General features: G+C 39.6%; 1 protein-coding gene across 2 annotated transcripts in view; it reads right to left on the bottom strand.

Moving 5' to 3' along the window:
• Nucleotides 1–388: 388 nt before the first annotated feature.
• tie1 (tyrosine kinase with immunoglobulin-like and EGF-like domains 1) overlaps nucleotides 389–17,155 on the bottom strand; it is a 32,470-nt gene continuing 15,703 nt past the window's right edge. For both annotated transcript variants that reach the window (XM_084723714.1, XM_084723715.1), the window contains 8 exons: nucleotides 16,894–17,004; nucleotides 6,927–7,117; nucleotides 5,556–5,669; nucleotides 5,162–5,232; nucleotides 2,450–2,490; nucleotides 2,137–2,233; nucleotides 1,943–2,042; nucleotides 389–1,362 (listed from right to left, as the gene is read on the bottom strand). In XM_084723714.1, the coding sequence (XP_084579840.1) occupies nucleotides 1,291–1,362; nucleotides 1,943–2,042; nucleotides 2,137–2,233; nucleotides 2,450–2,490; nucleotides 5,162–5,232; nucleotides 5,556–5,669; nucleotides 6,927–7,117; nucleotides 16,894–17,004 (797 nt within the window). In that variant the 3' untranslated portion in view covers nucleotides 389–1,290. The remainder of the gene's footprint in view (nucleotides 1,363–1,942; nucleotides 2,043–2,136; nucleotides 2,234–2,449; nucleotides 2,491–5,161; nucleotides 5,233–5,555; nucleotides 5,670–6,926; nucleotides 7,118–16,893; nucleotides 17,005–17,155) is intronic.

Raw genomic sequence — 17,155 nt, 5'->3', positions numbered from 1 at the left:
TAAAGCAGAACCATCTGTGAGATTCCACTCAAACCCCCATACAAGAAGTTCTACATAGAACCCTTCTATGGTATAATAATTCCACCCAGACTCCTCTCTGGGGGTTCTCATCTTTCCACATTCTAAGGGGGCTAACAAGAACCCACCTGGGGGGTTCTACCAAGAACCTTTTTATATGCTAAGGGTTTTATCTAGAACACAATCAGGGGTTCTACGGAGAACCTTTTTATATTCCGAATGGTTCATCTAGAACCCACCCAGGGGATACTACTGAGAACCCTTTTATATGCTAAGGGTTTTCTCTAGAACCCATCCCAGGGGTTCTACCAAGAACTCTTTCGTATTTTGTTACAAAGAACTTTTAACAAACTATTGACCAAAGAGTTCCTTCCTTCCAAAAAATGTTCGTAATGGAACCCTTAATCTTACAAAGAAACTCGACAAACTCTTTCTTCAGAAAAGAAAAGGTTCTTCAGCCCTTCAGGAGGAACCCTTTTGGAACCCTTATTTCTAAGTGTGTACTCTTGTTGTTGAACTTTGCATGCAACACACTGAGCATCAGTCATGGTTGTATATCAGTCTGTAGCTACATTTGAATAGGAGACGTTTGATACATCTATGTGTCATTTAACAAGAGACAAAATACAAACAGTAGTAGTTACATTCACATGGCAGTGATAGGCAAACAGTAAAAAAGTCACAGATGGCATGAATGAGGCTGGTTTTAAGTGCTACATTGTGTGTGTCCTCCATCATTTTCTAACTGTCTGAGAACTTGAAAGTTTGTGTGTCCTTTTAATTTCATCTTCATGAAAAGACTTCCCTCTCAGTTTAGAGCAGTGGAGAGAAAATAAGAAAAAAAAAGTCTAGCGCTGACACCCCACAGACCCCGTGGTGTTTCAGCAAGTCACATAGCTCCATATTGGTCGCGCCCCCTCATCACTCAGAGAAAAGGGTCCAGCATTGTAACCTTTGTCACAGCAAAAGGTACAATGTTGTGTCTTTTCTCAGGGACTGGTTTATAGTTCCAGGGGGGGGTAGGTAGGTAATTCCCAAAAGCTTCGCACCTCTCCATCCAAGGCCCGGCGATGCTCCTCATCTCCTAATGCCTCTGATTCCTCCACACAGTGTCCTTTCACAGTCCTCCGTCTATACCTGGGTGGTTCTGGTGGAGCGCCTGGTCCTCCTGTCGCGACGCTGCGCGGCAGGGAGGTGGCAGTAACGCGGCGACCATCCTCGGGACTTCCTTTTGGGGCTACGTGGCATGCTAGGGTCTGGGGGGGCTGGTAGTCAGGCCTCCTCGGCTGTGGCGTCTATCCCGGCGTAGGTGAAGTTCTCAAAGAGAGCCATGTTCACATAGGCCTGGATGATAGATAGAAACTTGTGATTTAAGATTCTTTTAATAAAAAAATAAATTTTGAGGTGCATGCTAGAAGTATGATGTCTCCACCTAACGCTTTGCAGAATAACACTTACAAATATTTGGTTTATTTCCTTTATAAAAAGTAACCTAACACATTAGTTCTGCAATATTAATTCTGTTCTTTAGTTACGTTTTCAAAAAAGTTATCCATTATGTCTAAAAGAAGTTGCTCGCCACCTGCAGGGGAAACACTGAAAGATTTACCACCACCTGCACTTGCCATCGGAGGAAATTCCCCATGATTAAGAAAGCCTCTCTATGAGTGAACACAATCCAGTGCGCTGGTGGAGAGGTTATTTAGCGTTGACTATGCGTGTCAGACTATCCGGCACACATTTTGAAAAACTTCTTCTATAGTGTTACAATTACCTCTTTGGAGTAAAAGTGCACATAAGAGAGAACTTTGGTTGGTGAGTCTTTGTGATTTAAAAGGCCACAGCTCAGGTATGTGTTTTAAAAGCCTTTCTTTACTTTTCTCGTTCTTCCATTTCTGCCGATGTTGTGTGAATGCAGTATTACCTTCCTGGCCTCCTGCATCCTGTTGAGCTGGACAGAGATCTGGGAGAAGGGGGGTCTCTCATAGGGCCGGTCCCTCCAGCACTGCTTCATCAGCTCATAGCTGGACAGGGAGAGAAACAAGGATGAACACAGTATAATGCAGGAAATAAACACAGAATAAGCAAGCCTTTAGGTGCAAAATGCTTAATACTTACACCTCATCGTCGCAATTTTTGGGTTTCTCCATCCTGAAACCTTGTGGCAGTTTTTCATAAAGTTCAGCACATGTCATGCCACAATATGGTGTGCCACCTGCACAAACACAAGGGTGAAAATGTGTTTATGGTTACGGTGGTGATGGTGATCGTGAATGTGAGTCAACAATGATGAGGTCGATGGACGTCTGAGGCTAGGATATCTTGGCAAGTGTAAATCTGTATTTACTGTAGTATTAGCAATTAAGTAAATAGGAGTAAATGATGAAGCTCCTGTGACTGAAAACATTGGCTTCATGTCAGGCTTACTTACCTAAGCTTACAATTTCCCAGAGGAGGACACCAAACGACCACCTGGGAGAGAAGATGCAAAGACAGAAATGTTAGGAAGACATACAAATATTAGTAACATCTAAAAATGATTATTAATTTAACAGGGCAGTTCACCCCAAAATCAAAAATACATATTATTCTCTTTATCTGTAGTACTATTTATCCATCATAGGGCTGTTAAGTCCAGGGGATCGTTGTGACATGGACTATTGTAAACTGATGCACTATTGCTAACACTGCTGTAGCTGCTATTAGCTACCTAGCCTAGTTAGCATCCTTATCAGACTGGGACACAGCCTCAAAGAACGATGGAGGCAAATTCGATGACAGGGGATACAGTTCCAAGGTGATTTAATGTTCCAGAGTCTCTGACCAGGATTGTTAATCCAAGGATGATGAAGGCATGGTGGGTTCAGGAGGTGTAAAGCAGATGAGGAGCGATTGTGCAACTTAATTTGTAAGTATAAATCATTCATCATGTGGATAAGCCTGCAAGTATTTTTAATTCCTGTGTTTTGAACGAGGCCTCTGAGGTTATAAAGTGGTGAAATCGAATATAAAGGAGCTTGTGGTGCTCAATGTGTCAGTCAAAATGTTTTCAGCAACAATGTCTCTTTCCAGGAACCATGACCCAGTCACTCAAGATAATTCACACGCTTTGTGGTGATCAGTTTCATGTAAGAACTATTTTCTTCCTATGGGACAAAAACCATATGAACGCACAGAACGAAGTGTGCATCTACTCATGGATGAGAGGCTTGTGTGATGCAAACATTAACACAGTCTTTCTCAGCTGAGCTTTAGGGTGATGTCTACCAAACTGGCATATGGTGATGTCCACAGTGAAGCATCGCAGTGGATGATGATATTGTTGTTGTCTTTCCGTAATGTGCTTCAGCCATAAACATAATAAAAATAAATTCAATTTAAGCAACAAATAAAAAGAATATTTTTTAAATATCTGAGCCTAAGCTAGCTAAGCCTTAGCTATTTTTCCCATAGTAAATCAGGTGCAAGTATCTCAGCATAAATCAGGATGTTGCAATGGTTGCGGGGGTCAGTGGTCGATCATGATGGACGATGTCATCGTTTATCTGCCCAACCCTATTTCCTTCTGCATGGTGAGATCATGGACAACACAAGAGTTCCCTAAAAGTCTCCCCAATGTTAATAGATAGCACATGGATGTTTTCTGTCATTTCAGGTAGTTCTTTTCACGCTGATGTATGTTCAAATGTTCATTTTGGTTTTAATTAGTTATTTGATTATATAAAAATGGGGATTTCATGCCACGATGATGACTGAGTCAGCTGTCTGTGTGGATCGGATCTCACAAACACTCTCCAATGCTGGTTCCAAATGATGTTACCAGCAGTATGTGGGATATTTTGGCTTCAGTTTTGGGCTGTCCTTATTTATGTCAGTGGGTGATAGCGTTGGAAGGTGTAGTTTGGTAGAAAGAAACTAGTTCCTTATACAAAACTGCTCAAGGTCTGTTGATTATCTTGAGTAACTGGGTCACGATTTTTGAAAAGAGACTTTGCTGTGAAGTTTCTGCAGCTCACACCAAAACATGAACGTATACTGCTATAGATAAGAGGCAGAATGCGTATTTTTGATTTTGGGGAGAACTGTCCTTACTGTTGTGGTTATTACTTTGCAAAAAACCTCATACCCACAAGTCTACAGTACATATATACTTATACACAACGATTAAATCCAGTATTTAGTCTAGTCTCCCTAAAATGAATCAGCATGTTTCTGTTGCATGTAAAACCTCTTGAACAGTTAATTGCAAAGGCAAAATGCACAACTCCATTTGAAAATTTAAATAATCAAATAAATATGTACGGAAACTGATAAGGAACCACCGAGTGTCTCAACTGCACGAAACCACCAGCTTTCCTGCAATGTGATTAGCAACTGACTTCACAAGAAAAACCACCAGTTTTGTACGTCACAATGCCGTGTGGTAGATCAAATCGGCAGACAAGTGTTGTTTATGCTGTCGGCCTGTCCCTTTGTCCTTGGCTATCTGTTCTCTTCCATGGACAACATGTCCCTCTGTCCCAGGTCTTGCTCTCTGTCTCTGCCTTATACTACTGTTTGTAACTCTCTCTGACCCCACACATCTTCCGTTAGCTGTCTTACGCGCCTCTAACTTGTTCTCCGCTGTGTATAAATAGGCTCCACTTGACAGACCAACATCTCAGTCTGTCTGCTAAGTCGTAACCAAGGCTTCCTGGTTGTGCTTATCAGTCACACAGCACACTATTATCACCCCACCAGCGACAGGCGGATGATTTGTTGTTTTCTGTGGGTGGGAGTTTTGCGGTGCACACAATCAGATCTTCACTAGTGGCTGAAACAATTTTAATAAGGTTCCTGTGAAAGCTAAACAAGACATGAGACAGAAGAATCGTGATTTTGAAAAGTTGTTGATTGAGTTGAAAGATTGTTCTTCAGGAAGCGTGCATTAACCACTTAGCCCTGTTGCTCCATGTTCCCCTGAATTTCTCAGAAATATTTTTGCATTTTGGTGAAGCAGTTTCAAATTACAGTGAAGCTCCGGCGTGACAAACATTGTGAGCGTGCCCCGCTCTGAAAAACTCCACCTGTTGCAGCATGTGCGAGAGCTGAAGCAAGATTTATGTTACCGTAGGTAAACAGATGATCTGATACTGTAACTCACACATCACTCTTGGTCGTATACACGCTGTAGTTCAGGGACTCAATAGCCATCCAGCGTACAGGCAGCCTCCCCTGAAAGCCAGACATAACATTCATGTCAAACCCTCTGCTGTGTTGACACATCAACATGTAGTGTAGTAGGCTTATCTTATTATCAGAATCTCTCAGTTGGTCTTTGAGGTAAAAACAACCCAAACTACAAGTAGATAAGAGAGTAGATTTTAAAAAACATAAATATTGTTCTACATATTACCAAGAAATATATGAAATGGAAATATTCTTTGTGTGGTACAGAAATACTTGTCCCCCAATCAACTAGTGCCCTCTGTTGGCTGAAACTGGAAACAAAATCAACATTTTCTTGAAAAAAACTGTGTATGACCCACACTACTCACCATTGTCTTCTTAACGTAAACTTCCTCACCGCGGGAAAGGCCAAAGTCTGCTATCTTCGCCACAAGGTTGTCCCCCACAAGGACATTCCTGGCTGCCAGATCCCTGTGAATAAACTAGGAGAGGAGAGGAGAGGAGAGGAGAGGAGAGGAGAGGAGAGGAGAGGAGAGGAGAGGAGAGGAGGAGCATTCTGAAATTATAAAACGTACTTCTAAATGGACCAAAGACATAAACAAGCTTCTAATATAGTAATGTCACACAAGCACATCATCACACTTATAAGCAGTTATTACTTAAAATGAAGCGTAACCATCCTGATGATACAAGAGTAAAATGAAATAGCAGCTTCCTTTGAATTACTGTACTTTAAACACCATCAGCTTTATTACATCATCTAAATATGGAGTTCTGCATTGGGTAAAAAAAAAATAGTGTTGGTAAAATAAGAAGTGACAAATCATGTGCTGTTCAAGGACAGGGCCAATGATTATGGATTATTGCGCTTTCTTCTCCTTAATAAAACTTAAAATAAAACTTATCTTCCCCCCTTTACATTTGATTATTGATCAGATATTTTATATGTTCATTTTCTTCCTCCTATCCTGCCATTTAAAAGTTCAATGCTGAATTCCTCCTGCACACACCAAATTCTCTCACAGTGTTGATATCTGAAATTTATTCCAGATTTCTGTAAAATAAGAAAGTATGTGAGCTGTAAACAAACCTATATATGTGTATATATATATATATATATATATATTCTGTTAATAGACAAATGCTGAATGGATTTATTGCCTGAAAGCCAAAAAGATGTAGTAGGAAACTCCAAAATTTCCAAAAAAGAAAAAAAGATCAGGTGCTCTTCAAGTTTGAGTTTTTAGATGAGTAATTAGATGAAAATAAAACAATGACTGTCCACCCTGCTGAAAATGAAAGTGCAAAGTAATGAACAGCAGTCTGGTGAGATCTGTGACAATCTGATGATAAACTTTAAAAAAATCTTTTAATAATTCATGGATATGCCAATGCATTTCAAGTCAACAGAGTCTTCATGAGGGCACAGAGTCATTATCAAGTATATTACTTATGAAATAGTAAGGGCAGTTCATGTAAAATTTTAATTATGTTGCTAACAGCAAGAAATTTATAACTGCTTTTATTACATTATTACGCTTCTGTGCCACTAGAAACTTAATTAAATCTTTAGTTGTTGTTGCAAGTTATTTAATTAACATTTTTAATACATTTCTTAGTACATTAATTTGATGAAAAGCCTGTCATGAGCGACTTTAATTTCAAGACAATGTACTTCATCCATCCACACAAGGAAATATAAAAGCAGTCACCCACATTCCCTTCCCTTTTCCTCCTACCTGTTTGTCACTCAGGTAGTGCATCCCCGTTGCCACGTCAACAGCGAACTGCAGCAGCTGCTGGGAGGTGAGGGTGGACGCAGTGCCGTGCTCCTTGGCGAAGGCAGGGTCGGTCTCCAGCACTCGACTCTTCCTCAGGAAGTCGAGGAGGTTACCATACGGAGCGTATTCGATGGCTATGTACAGATAACCTGGAGGAGACAGAGGGAGGAACATCAGGAAAGTAGTGGAAGAAGTAGTCAGATCCTCTATGTAGTAATATTACAGTGTAGAAATACTGTGTTACAAGTTAAAGGCTGTTAGCAATAATAAATACGCAACATCTGAGTAGACTTTCAAAATACAGGCACAAAAAGTACTTGGGCAAGTTTTGGGAAAGATCATGCTTTGAGTTAAAATAAGTATGTTACTTACTTAAGTTCATGTATGTAACGCAACGTTCCTAAGTTACAAATGTAAGTATGTAAGGTATTATAATCATCAGTTGCAACTTTACAATAGCCATTTAAATAATATTTATAGACAGTTTACATACTAATCTGTTCCACCTCTCCATGTGATGGAGGTTTACTGATCATATGGTGATCATTAACACTTAATATACCATGTAAAATGTTGGTTTACTAATATAATCACAATGTAATTGTGATCGTCTCTTATTGGCTATTAGATACAACATATATTTTATAAACAAATTAGTTTATATAACATAAGCTAATGATAAAATAAGAAAAGTAAAGGATTACTAATAATTAGTAAACAAAAATAATTGTTGATAATGATTATGCACATACATGTATTAATTATTTCATTGTTTCTTAACAGCAAAATAACTATTAATTTAAGTTTAATTAACTATCAATTTATTATTTATTAATGATGATTATTATAGCGTTACAAGTAAAAGTCCTGCATTTAAAGTAAAAGTACAAGAAAAAAGTTTTAACAAAAAAAGTACACTAAAAGTATTTGCATAAAACTTATTTTAAAGGTCTCACATTATGCCCCTTTCTGATAAGTTTTTATAAGTCTCAGAGGTCCTCAAAACATGCTTTCGAAGTTTCTTTCATAAAACACCACTCGGATCATGCAGATCAGCGTGTCTTTATACCCCTCTATTTCAGCCTCTCTCAAAACGAGCTGTTTCTGTGCCTGTAGCTTTGAATACAAATGAGCTGTGACTAGTCACGCCCCTCTCTGGTGGTGGGCGTGGCTTGAATCAGCCGGTCCTGGCTGCTATGTTTACGCTTAACGCCATGACGGACATGGCTGCTGTCAGACGCAGTAGATTTTAAACATCTAATTTTGATCCAGAGGAGGCTCCTGCAGAAATTCAAACACTGCGGATGTTGCCGGACGTGTCTAAATGGTAAGTCTACAACTTTGTGTGTCTTGATACTTTACAGTTAGTCGATGTGTGTGTTGGTACAACGTTAAAATGTAACTAGCTCGGTAGCTAATGCTAACTGTAGCTCACTCCGCTTGTTCATTATTGAGGGAAATTTTGGCGAATAAGCGACATTATAATATGTGTATATAGTTAACCGTCATGTCTCCGGTGAGACACGTTAATACTCTGTGGACAAAGGACCTCTACAAGTGTTACAGGTGTCCCAATTACTGACATATTTTGATGATTGCTGACAATAATTATCTTTGTTTTCCAATATTCTCTGCAGAGATGACTATCAAAATAGTCCTTTATGTAGCCACATTTTTTTTTTATCATAATACTGAACTTGTTTTAGTATATATAAAAAATTTCAGTCTGTCTGTATAATTTATTATCATTTTATCATCAGTTTTCAGACGTCAAGGCTGTGTGCAGTGGTTTGTAAACTACACTGTGCTGTCTCCACATAATGTGCAACAATTTACCTGTTCCAGTATTATGTATTTGAAATTTGCCAAAGCTTCCTGCTCATCCATCACAGCTTGTCTAATGTCTTTCAGGTTTGAATTTCATAGTCCTAATATTTTGTTGAAATATTTACGTTTCTAAATTTTGTGGATATGCTCACAACAAATCATAGAATAGACTCTAGATTAATTTATTTATATGAGCATTTAAATCAACCAATGCTCTCATTATAATACATGTATCCTATAACACTTGTCCCTATCTTCAGCATACTGTTTTACACTAGTATGTGTACCACTGCTGTATATATTGTTGTACATCACTTACATACAAATGCATATGTTGACATATTCTTACACGTCTTAGTTTTTTTTCTACTGTTGTATATAGTTTAATTCACAATGCACGTATACTAATATTTTATTTTTATTTCTTAAAAGCTTTATCTCTACAGAATATTTTTATCTTAATTTCTATATTCTATATGCTTATATTTGCAGAAATATATGTATATACTTATATTCCAGTCTTCCTTGAATAAGTTTAACTGTAACACTACCAATTTCCCTCCTGGGATTGATAAAGTATATCTGATTCTGATTGTGATAAGTCATTGTATATTGAGCAGGATAATGTACAGTGAGCAGGTCAGTATTGTAAAATAAACCTCTTCAGAATGAAGTAAGACCCTCTGTTTTGTGTCAGGGTCCTGCATCATCCTGTCAGGGTTTATTTCATGACACTGACAGAAAAGATTTTCACAATATTGTTAGTTGTATTTATGAAGATAAATATGTCAGATTTTTTACAGTTTGCTTTACATTACTTAAGTTGGCATAACATTACAGTGTTCACTTAACACCATGAATGGAGAAGCACACCCCAAAATAAACAGATACTGTTCATATTAAACATGACTTCACAAGACACAAGTTTTACACATACTGTGAGGCATTTATTGAATTGCATATATCACATCGTATAACATGTCAAATGATGTACCTATCATCCATGACAGTAAACTGAAAGATTCACTGAATCCATTTGAAAAAAAAACTTTGACACATCAAAGATTGATGTTTTTGAGGCTAAACTGTTAACTGGACATCTTTTCCATATGTTTCATTCGTTACAGGTACCAGCCTATAGGTTTCCTCATCACTCCTCGTCAAAGCCTGTCTGGTTCTTAGGATTCGCACCACGTTTCCTGACGCCCAGGGCCTCTATGTTGGATTCAGACCTCTTAGTTGAACCAGGACACACAGCTGGCAATGACCTTCTCCTTGTCTGGCTCCTCATACTGTGGACTCATGTCCTCTGGATCTTCATCCCTGTCTGGCTCCGGGTCCAGAAACACTTTCTCAAAGATGGGGTCCATTAAGTCGGCCACATATCCTGTGCAATATTACAGAAAGATTTTGTTTAAACTTCAAAAAAGTCAGTGCATTATGTTTATGTGTGTATTTATATAAGTTATTAATTTTCTATTTTATTTCTTTTTTTTGTTGAAACCTTTACGACAACTGTTACAGTGATACAGTAAATACAACATGTACATGACTTAATTTTAGTTACAAATAAAAGAATGTAACACTTACAAAACATGGGCTCAGTCTTCACTGGTTTTGTTCTACAGGCTCCTCTCATGGTCTTTGGGAAGTGCACTTTTTAAGAGTTGGTGTCCACCAGATGTGATGTGTGGTTTGTCAACAGGTTCACTGTAATACATAACAGCCAGGCAGAGTCTGAAAGTACAGCAGTACAGAGAAAATCAAAGATGTAAATAATGAACAACAGTAAGTATTTTTAACAAATTAAATGTAACCACACTTTCATTTACCTGCACAGCATTCCAAGAAATGGAAACACCAAGAGTCTTTCAAATGCCACTGAGACAAAATATGCAATCATACACTGCTATTGCCTAATATATTTATAATAACAGCTGATGAGTGTGACTTGGTCATTGTTACTATGCCGTTTTTGTGAGTAAAAAGTGAGTAGTCACATGATTTTATGAATTGTATTGATATCAAAGCAAAACAGTCGTCATTATGGACGTATCCCTCTCCTCCTCCTGCATGTCCTGCACCCCATCTGTGTTGTTTGTAATGTAATGTAATGCAGGACTACTGTTACTGTACTGTTGTCCTTTAGCGCATCAGTGTTGAAGCACCGTAAACACTGAATAGAGGAGGGGGTGATGTTGGTGAGGAAGCTGTTGAACTGGAGAAATTAAACTTATTTTCTGATTTTGGTTCTTACATTCTAAGCACAGATAAACACAACTGCATACCTGCGCTAATCACAACGCCTGATTTAGTCTGAATTCAAGTTTCTCGGCTTGATTTTGCAGCAGGTCGCTACACATTTCAGGTATGAGACAGTTAGCAGCTTGATGCTAATCTAAGCTACACAGCAGGCAGAGGAGAGAGGAAGCGTCCATAACAACAGAGCTGATAACACAAACCCAGCAGCATGAAGTCACACAAAAACTGACATGAAAAGCAGTCACCAGCATCCAACTTACTATTCTGTTTAGTTAACTGGCTTCATATGAGGCTTAACGTTCACACAGATTATCTTGACTCTCCCTCAATATTATACTCCAGCGTGTGAGCACACAGTAGATGCTACACATATTAGCCGCGATGCTAACGGCAGGATGAGCGGCTAAATACACAGTAAAGCAGCATAAAGATGATAAAACTTACCGCTGCCATGTCTGCAGTTATGTCACAGTCGGTACTGATCCATCCTTGAGCTTCGGTCTTGAAGTAAATCCTGCTTTGTACCGACCGTCGATGAAGAAGCAGTCCGAAGTAAAATGGTTAGCACCCGCACACACACGCAACACTTACCGGTGTTGTGAGGACATTTTACTTAAAAATAAAATTAATAAATTAATCCACTGGGTCTTCTGTGGGTCATATGACGGGAGTAAATGCAGACATTTGTGCTCGTTCCTGCAGCCAACAACAGAGGACTTGTTGTGCTTTCCTTGTGCCTTCAACATCGCGGTTTGCCTGTGTAGCGTTCACGGAGAAAAAAATGGCGACCGGGAGGCGGACTCGTAGGTTTTCAGTGGGCGGTACAGACACGCAGCACAGGGAGTGTCTCCGGCTCAGAGGAGGCGCTTGCCCGGCTATGACGTCATAGCCGGGCACAAATCTAAACGGAGCGTTTTGGCCGACATTCACTGAAAGGTGGAGCAAGCAAGAGAGGGAGAGAGAGGATTGTTCTCATATCAGGGGAGTCTGAAGGAAGGCTGGGGACACATATTTTCACTGGAAAACCTTGAAAAAGTGCATTTTGCATAATATGTCCCCTACATATATTGTACTTACATATAGTATAGTTTACCATACAAGTACTAAACAAATATATATATAAATAGTTACTTTTTCAGCACTGCATTGGGAAGATGACAGTCTGCATTGTACACTGTTAAATAAAGGAGTGTATGGAAACGAATGTATGTGCCATAAATGCCCCTCATGATATTTGATGTTTTAATATAAAATTTAAACTCACTTTGGGACAGTACATATTTGATCAAATAAGCTATTTCCACATCCAGCTCTCTCAGACGCAGGTGCGTTGGAAAGACAATGCATATTTGACATCACAGGAAAGTCTCATGTGGATTAATGGGGTTGAGGCCGCTGCTAATAAACTTTTGATCTCCAATCTGTACAAGTTGTTAGCACCTCAGCCAGACTCTTAACAATAAGAGTGTCTTCCTCTTCTCAGTGAAAATTGTGACTTTAGCCTTGGCTGGCCTGCCTGCGTCGGGGTGGGGAGCGATGCGGCTACAGCTGGTGGGGGGCTTGGCCTTCTACAGTTCTGTCTTGACACTGACAGAGGGAAACCAGGTCTTTCATGAAATCCTCCCAGAGCTCAACCAGATGGTTGAGGCTTTGTTAATAGATGACGGCTTCCAGCCAGAGTTCCTACAGGTCATGAGGCATTTGTGCTTGTTGGAAGGGTTTCATGTTGATTTCACCAAGAGTGGAGACAGTGCCAACACAATTTGTTAATACCATATGTGGAAGGAAAGAATAAGAGGGCGGTGGATAGACCAGTCAAAGAACTGGAACTGAATACAATCATGCTTCTCAGCTACAAGACGTTATGTTAATCAGGACATGCTGTGTTTCCTCCAGCAACGTCGTTCCAAAATTATTTCTTTTCTCAGAATGAAACGGTAAAAGGTCTTGCCCTCAAGAATATTTGCAGAATAATATACTGTATGTGGATTATAGTGCTAATCAAACAATGAATTAGCTTTTGTCCTGTGACCGAGATATACTATGTATATTTATGGCAGTATATCAGCATATATTCACCAGAGAGATTAGAGAAACATCTTTTCAATAAAAGCTTATTGAGATGATGCTTTTTCGATCTTTATCTTCCCCTTGACATTTGAGTATCTGTCAGATATCTTCCTGGCCTCCTCCTGTCCTGCCGTTCAACAGTTCATGGCTGAATTCCTCCTGCACACACCTCATTCTTTCACAACACTGATATCTGAAGAGTGAATTTATTCCAGATCTCTGTAAGATGAGACAGGGTATGAGCTGAGAACAACACTCTATATCTCCCCTCTTCTTTAAATTACAGACAGATGCGGAATGGATCAAATGAATGAAAGCCTGACACCGTGAAAAAAACGAAGCAGAAAACTCCCCAAATTCCGAAACAGCGGTTGTGTAACAGCTTGTGTTACCTCTGCAAGCCAGGGATGGTCTCTGTTGCAGTAAATTAGCTTTTCTTTGAGCAAAGGGAGAGGCAGCGCAGGAGGAACACCTGCAAAATGTATGACACAGAAATAACATGTATTTCTTCTGATCACTTTCCGTCTTTATTTTCCCATTTTCACCTTTCAGCCTGCTTTCCTGCTGCCTCTCTTGCCTACAACAACCCTTCCTTCCTATCTTACTTCCTTCCTCCTTTCCTCCATTTTACAATGCAAGTTGAGCACCAAGCCAGTCTTTCCATGCTGTGAATTGAATATGTGTGTGTTAACCTGTCAAATACTATTAGTAGGAAATGAGTAAAGGGGTAGTAGGTACTTATCCACAGTCAGAGTTTTATCTACAGCAGATGCCAGGCAGCACACCCCCCAATTTGGAGAAGCAGAGAAAATGTAGAATAAGGTCAGCAGCAAAACCTAAAAAAAGGCCCACCTAAAAAAATCAATATCAGTTTAAGTGTACGTTTCATTTAGGATATTTTCACCTTGCCACCAGACAGCCTTTTCCATCCAGAAATGTCTGTTATAAAAGCCAAATGTTGCTCTCTCTAAGGCAACCAGACTCCATTTAGCAAAACAGTAATTTTACCTTGAAGATAATTTGAGTTGCTGGTCTACCGCTGCCTCCATCTGTTAGTATGTTTGTGTTATTGTGTTTGTTAGGTGACTCCTAACTAACACTCTAAGACCTCGAAGTCACACAACAACACAAACATACCAAACAATCGAGGCAGTGGTAGACCAGCGACTCCCATGTTCTGCGAGGTAAAATGACTGAGGAGTCTGGTTGCTTTGGAGAGGGTGTTAGTTTATATCACAGTGGTTTCCTGTTGGAAAAGGCTGTCTGGCAGCAGATTTCTTGCTGTGTTTCCCTGCTGACCCTGTCCACAGCTTGTCAAAACTGAGGGCGTGTCGAACATGGATAATGACTATCATACATCCCTCATACACCCACACTTCAAATAATATGAACTATCCTTTTAACACCAAAATCATGAATCAAAACTTCCCTAACATACATGAAAACAAGGATAATATGACTACTTCTACCATTAATATGTCCATATTGATTATTCCAATTCAAAGCAAGCGAGAAAAACAAGAAAACCAGAGGCATGTTGAATGACAAAAGTTTGGGGCAATGACTTAAAACCTTTTGACTACATACTTGTGAAAGAGAGAGATTTTATTGTTCTAGTTTATTCTGATCACTGAATGAAAAAGTGAACCAGCGTTAAACAACAGTCAAGTGCTACCTGAAAGTGGAAACTGGTCAGAGGGACGCACTGAACTAGTCAGACGTTTATTTATTGAAGCTGATTTGGTTTGCTAATGTCCTCACCGCTGTTCTTTCCATACTAAACTTCCTCTCTTATATGTTATCAATCTTTGATCAAACAAAAGCAATTCAATTATTCGATGCAGAAGCCATCAGATGTTGCTGTGGGAAACCGATACTCTGCGGTAAGAACCAGGGCCAAAGAAACCTTATACAAAGACATAAACACATGACACAGCAGTATGCTTGTGAGGCTCATGGACAAATCAAACAAATGCGATAGTGCAAAATGCTTCTGGCAGGCAAAGGCTTATTTAGATTGGACGCTAGACCTGGTGCTTTCCAGGTGCAGATGACAGAGGATCAGATGGGAGTATCTGTTTGGATCTCAAGCAGGAAGATTTTAACCTGTTGTTTCACAGTGATACACACAGGAGTACGATCGGTTTGTGTCAGGACAGATAGGAGGAGGATCTGGTCAGGATCATTGAACGGTATATCAGCATAAAGGCAGTACTTTACAAAGTCAATACTGATATATGACTGACTGACATAAGCAAATACATCTGGAGCTCAGATACCAACGGATCCATCTCCATGACAACTGAGCAAACACCATCCACTGATAAAGACTGTGTGATACAGGAGAACGCTACAGAGAAGGCTAGCAGGGGAACCTTAAATTTAAAGCATCTATATGTTTAATTTTCAGATATATGCTGTATACAGTAAATAATAAGGCACAGAGATGCTGTAATCGGTTTACACTGTAGCATATTACAGAAATTAGATGCAACAGTGATAGATCTCTGCAGAATCTCAAATCTGGCCAGTGAAATCTACAATACATGGCACAATTAATAAATTCAATTTACAGTAATACTAAGTACTATTAGTGTTGCTCCAAACAGTTTATTCAACTCATGAATCTCTTTTATCAACAGAACGGGGTAACATTAGCCACTTTTTACATTTGATGATATGACTGCTTGATAAAAAAGTTTTTGTTTCAAATGACAGGTACCATATACCTCAGGTTGTTGTGCACTGATGAAAATTAAAACAAGTTATCGAATTATTATGGCTTGAGCTTCATGTCACAGCCTGCCTCAGAGTAGAAGAAAAACGAGCATGGATGCTTGGCTCAGATCTCATGAATACAAATGCTGTTCTTGGTTTCTAATTTAAATGCAGGTTCTCTGCCTTTTACGAGAGTTAGTCCATGAAACCGACCTGCAAGTGTCTTTTGTTTTTAAAGATTATTTTTTGGGCTGTTTAGCCTGATAGGGCAGCCTAGGACAGACAGGAAATGTGGGAGAGAGACAGGGGAAAGACATGCAACAGAGTGCAACAAGCTGGATTCAAACTGAGGGTCCCTGATGAGGATTCTGTATATCTGGCCTGCACTCTACCAACTGAACTACTAGGGCATCCGGTCTGGAAGTTTCTTGACGTGGCAATCAAATTCAACCTCCATGTTATCATCAAATATCTGATGACCTTTTCCTAGTCTGACACAACCTGCTCTGGGAACTTCTCTTTCACTTGTGGTGTTGCTATACCTCTTCACTGTCTATCTTAAGGTCCTTTGCCACAGACTACTTGCCTTGCTGCTCTCTTTAGATCATCCAAGGAAGCTGAGCCTCTGCCTTTCTTTTATACTACTTGTCCATCCTGTAGAATATAAGAAATATTAATTTGATACACAGGTTTTTCTGTGCATATGTAGCCTATTTAAACTTTGGGAGGCAAAATTGGCTAAAATTTCCCAACATCACCAGCATGTTCAACTCCCAGACCATTATTACAAAACTCTGGTTTCTGGTTTGCTTAACACTCCTTCCACATGCTTGAGTCCACAATGAATTAAGTAATGTGAACTATACTTCCTTAATTTGTTGCAACATGATTACTTTTGTAATGGTTGGTTTTGGAGGGTTTTCAAGATAGAGGGGGTGGCTTGTTTTACCCACTGGCTCAACTTGCCATGCTCTTCCCAGTGTCTCCAGAAGCCACAACTCAAAAGCACGTCGATATCCATAAAGGCCACTAGGTGTCGCTCACTCACCTCTGTTCTCACAGGCTCCGATCAGGTTGATGATGTTGGGATGCTGGCCTAGTTTGCACAGCACCTCCAGCTCCCCTGCAAAGTCTCGGTGGTCATTCTCCGAGGCAAACTCTGCAGGAGGATCAGCACACACAGCATCATTAAACAAAGTGCAAGCAAAGCAGCTTCAGCTGGCAGCTTTGAAATGAAATTTTCACATCAGTCAAAGAACGCACTGCGCTGGGATTATATTCTGTCTGTGTTTGTGTGTGATACATGTGCA

Source organism: Lutjanus erythropterus, chromosome 7 (genome assembly GCF_056507025.1).
Source record: "Lutjanus erythropterus isolate fLutEry1 chromosome 7, fLutEry1.hap2, whole genome shotgun sequence".
In the NCBI taxonomy this organism is placed as follows: Eukaryota; Metazoa; Chordata; class Actinopteri; order Lutjaniformes; family Lutjanidae; genus Lutjanus; species Lutjanus erythropterus.
The sequence above is the reverse complement of the archived record's forward strand: the minus strand, read 5'-3'. Positions and strand labels throughout refer to the sequence as shown.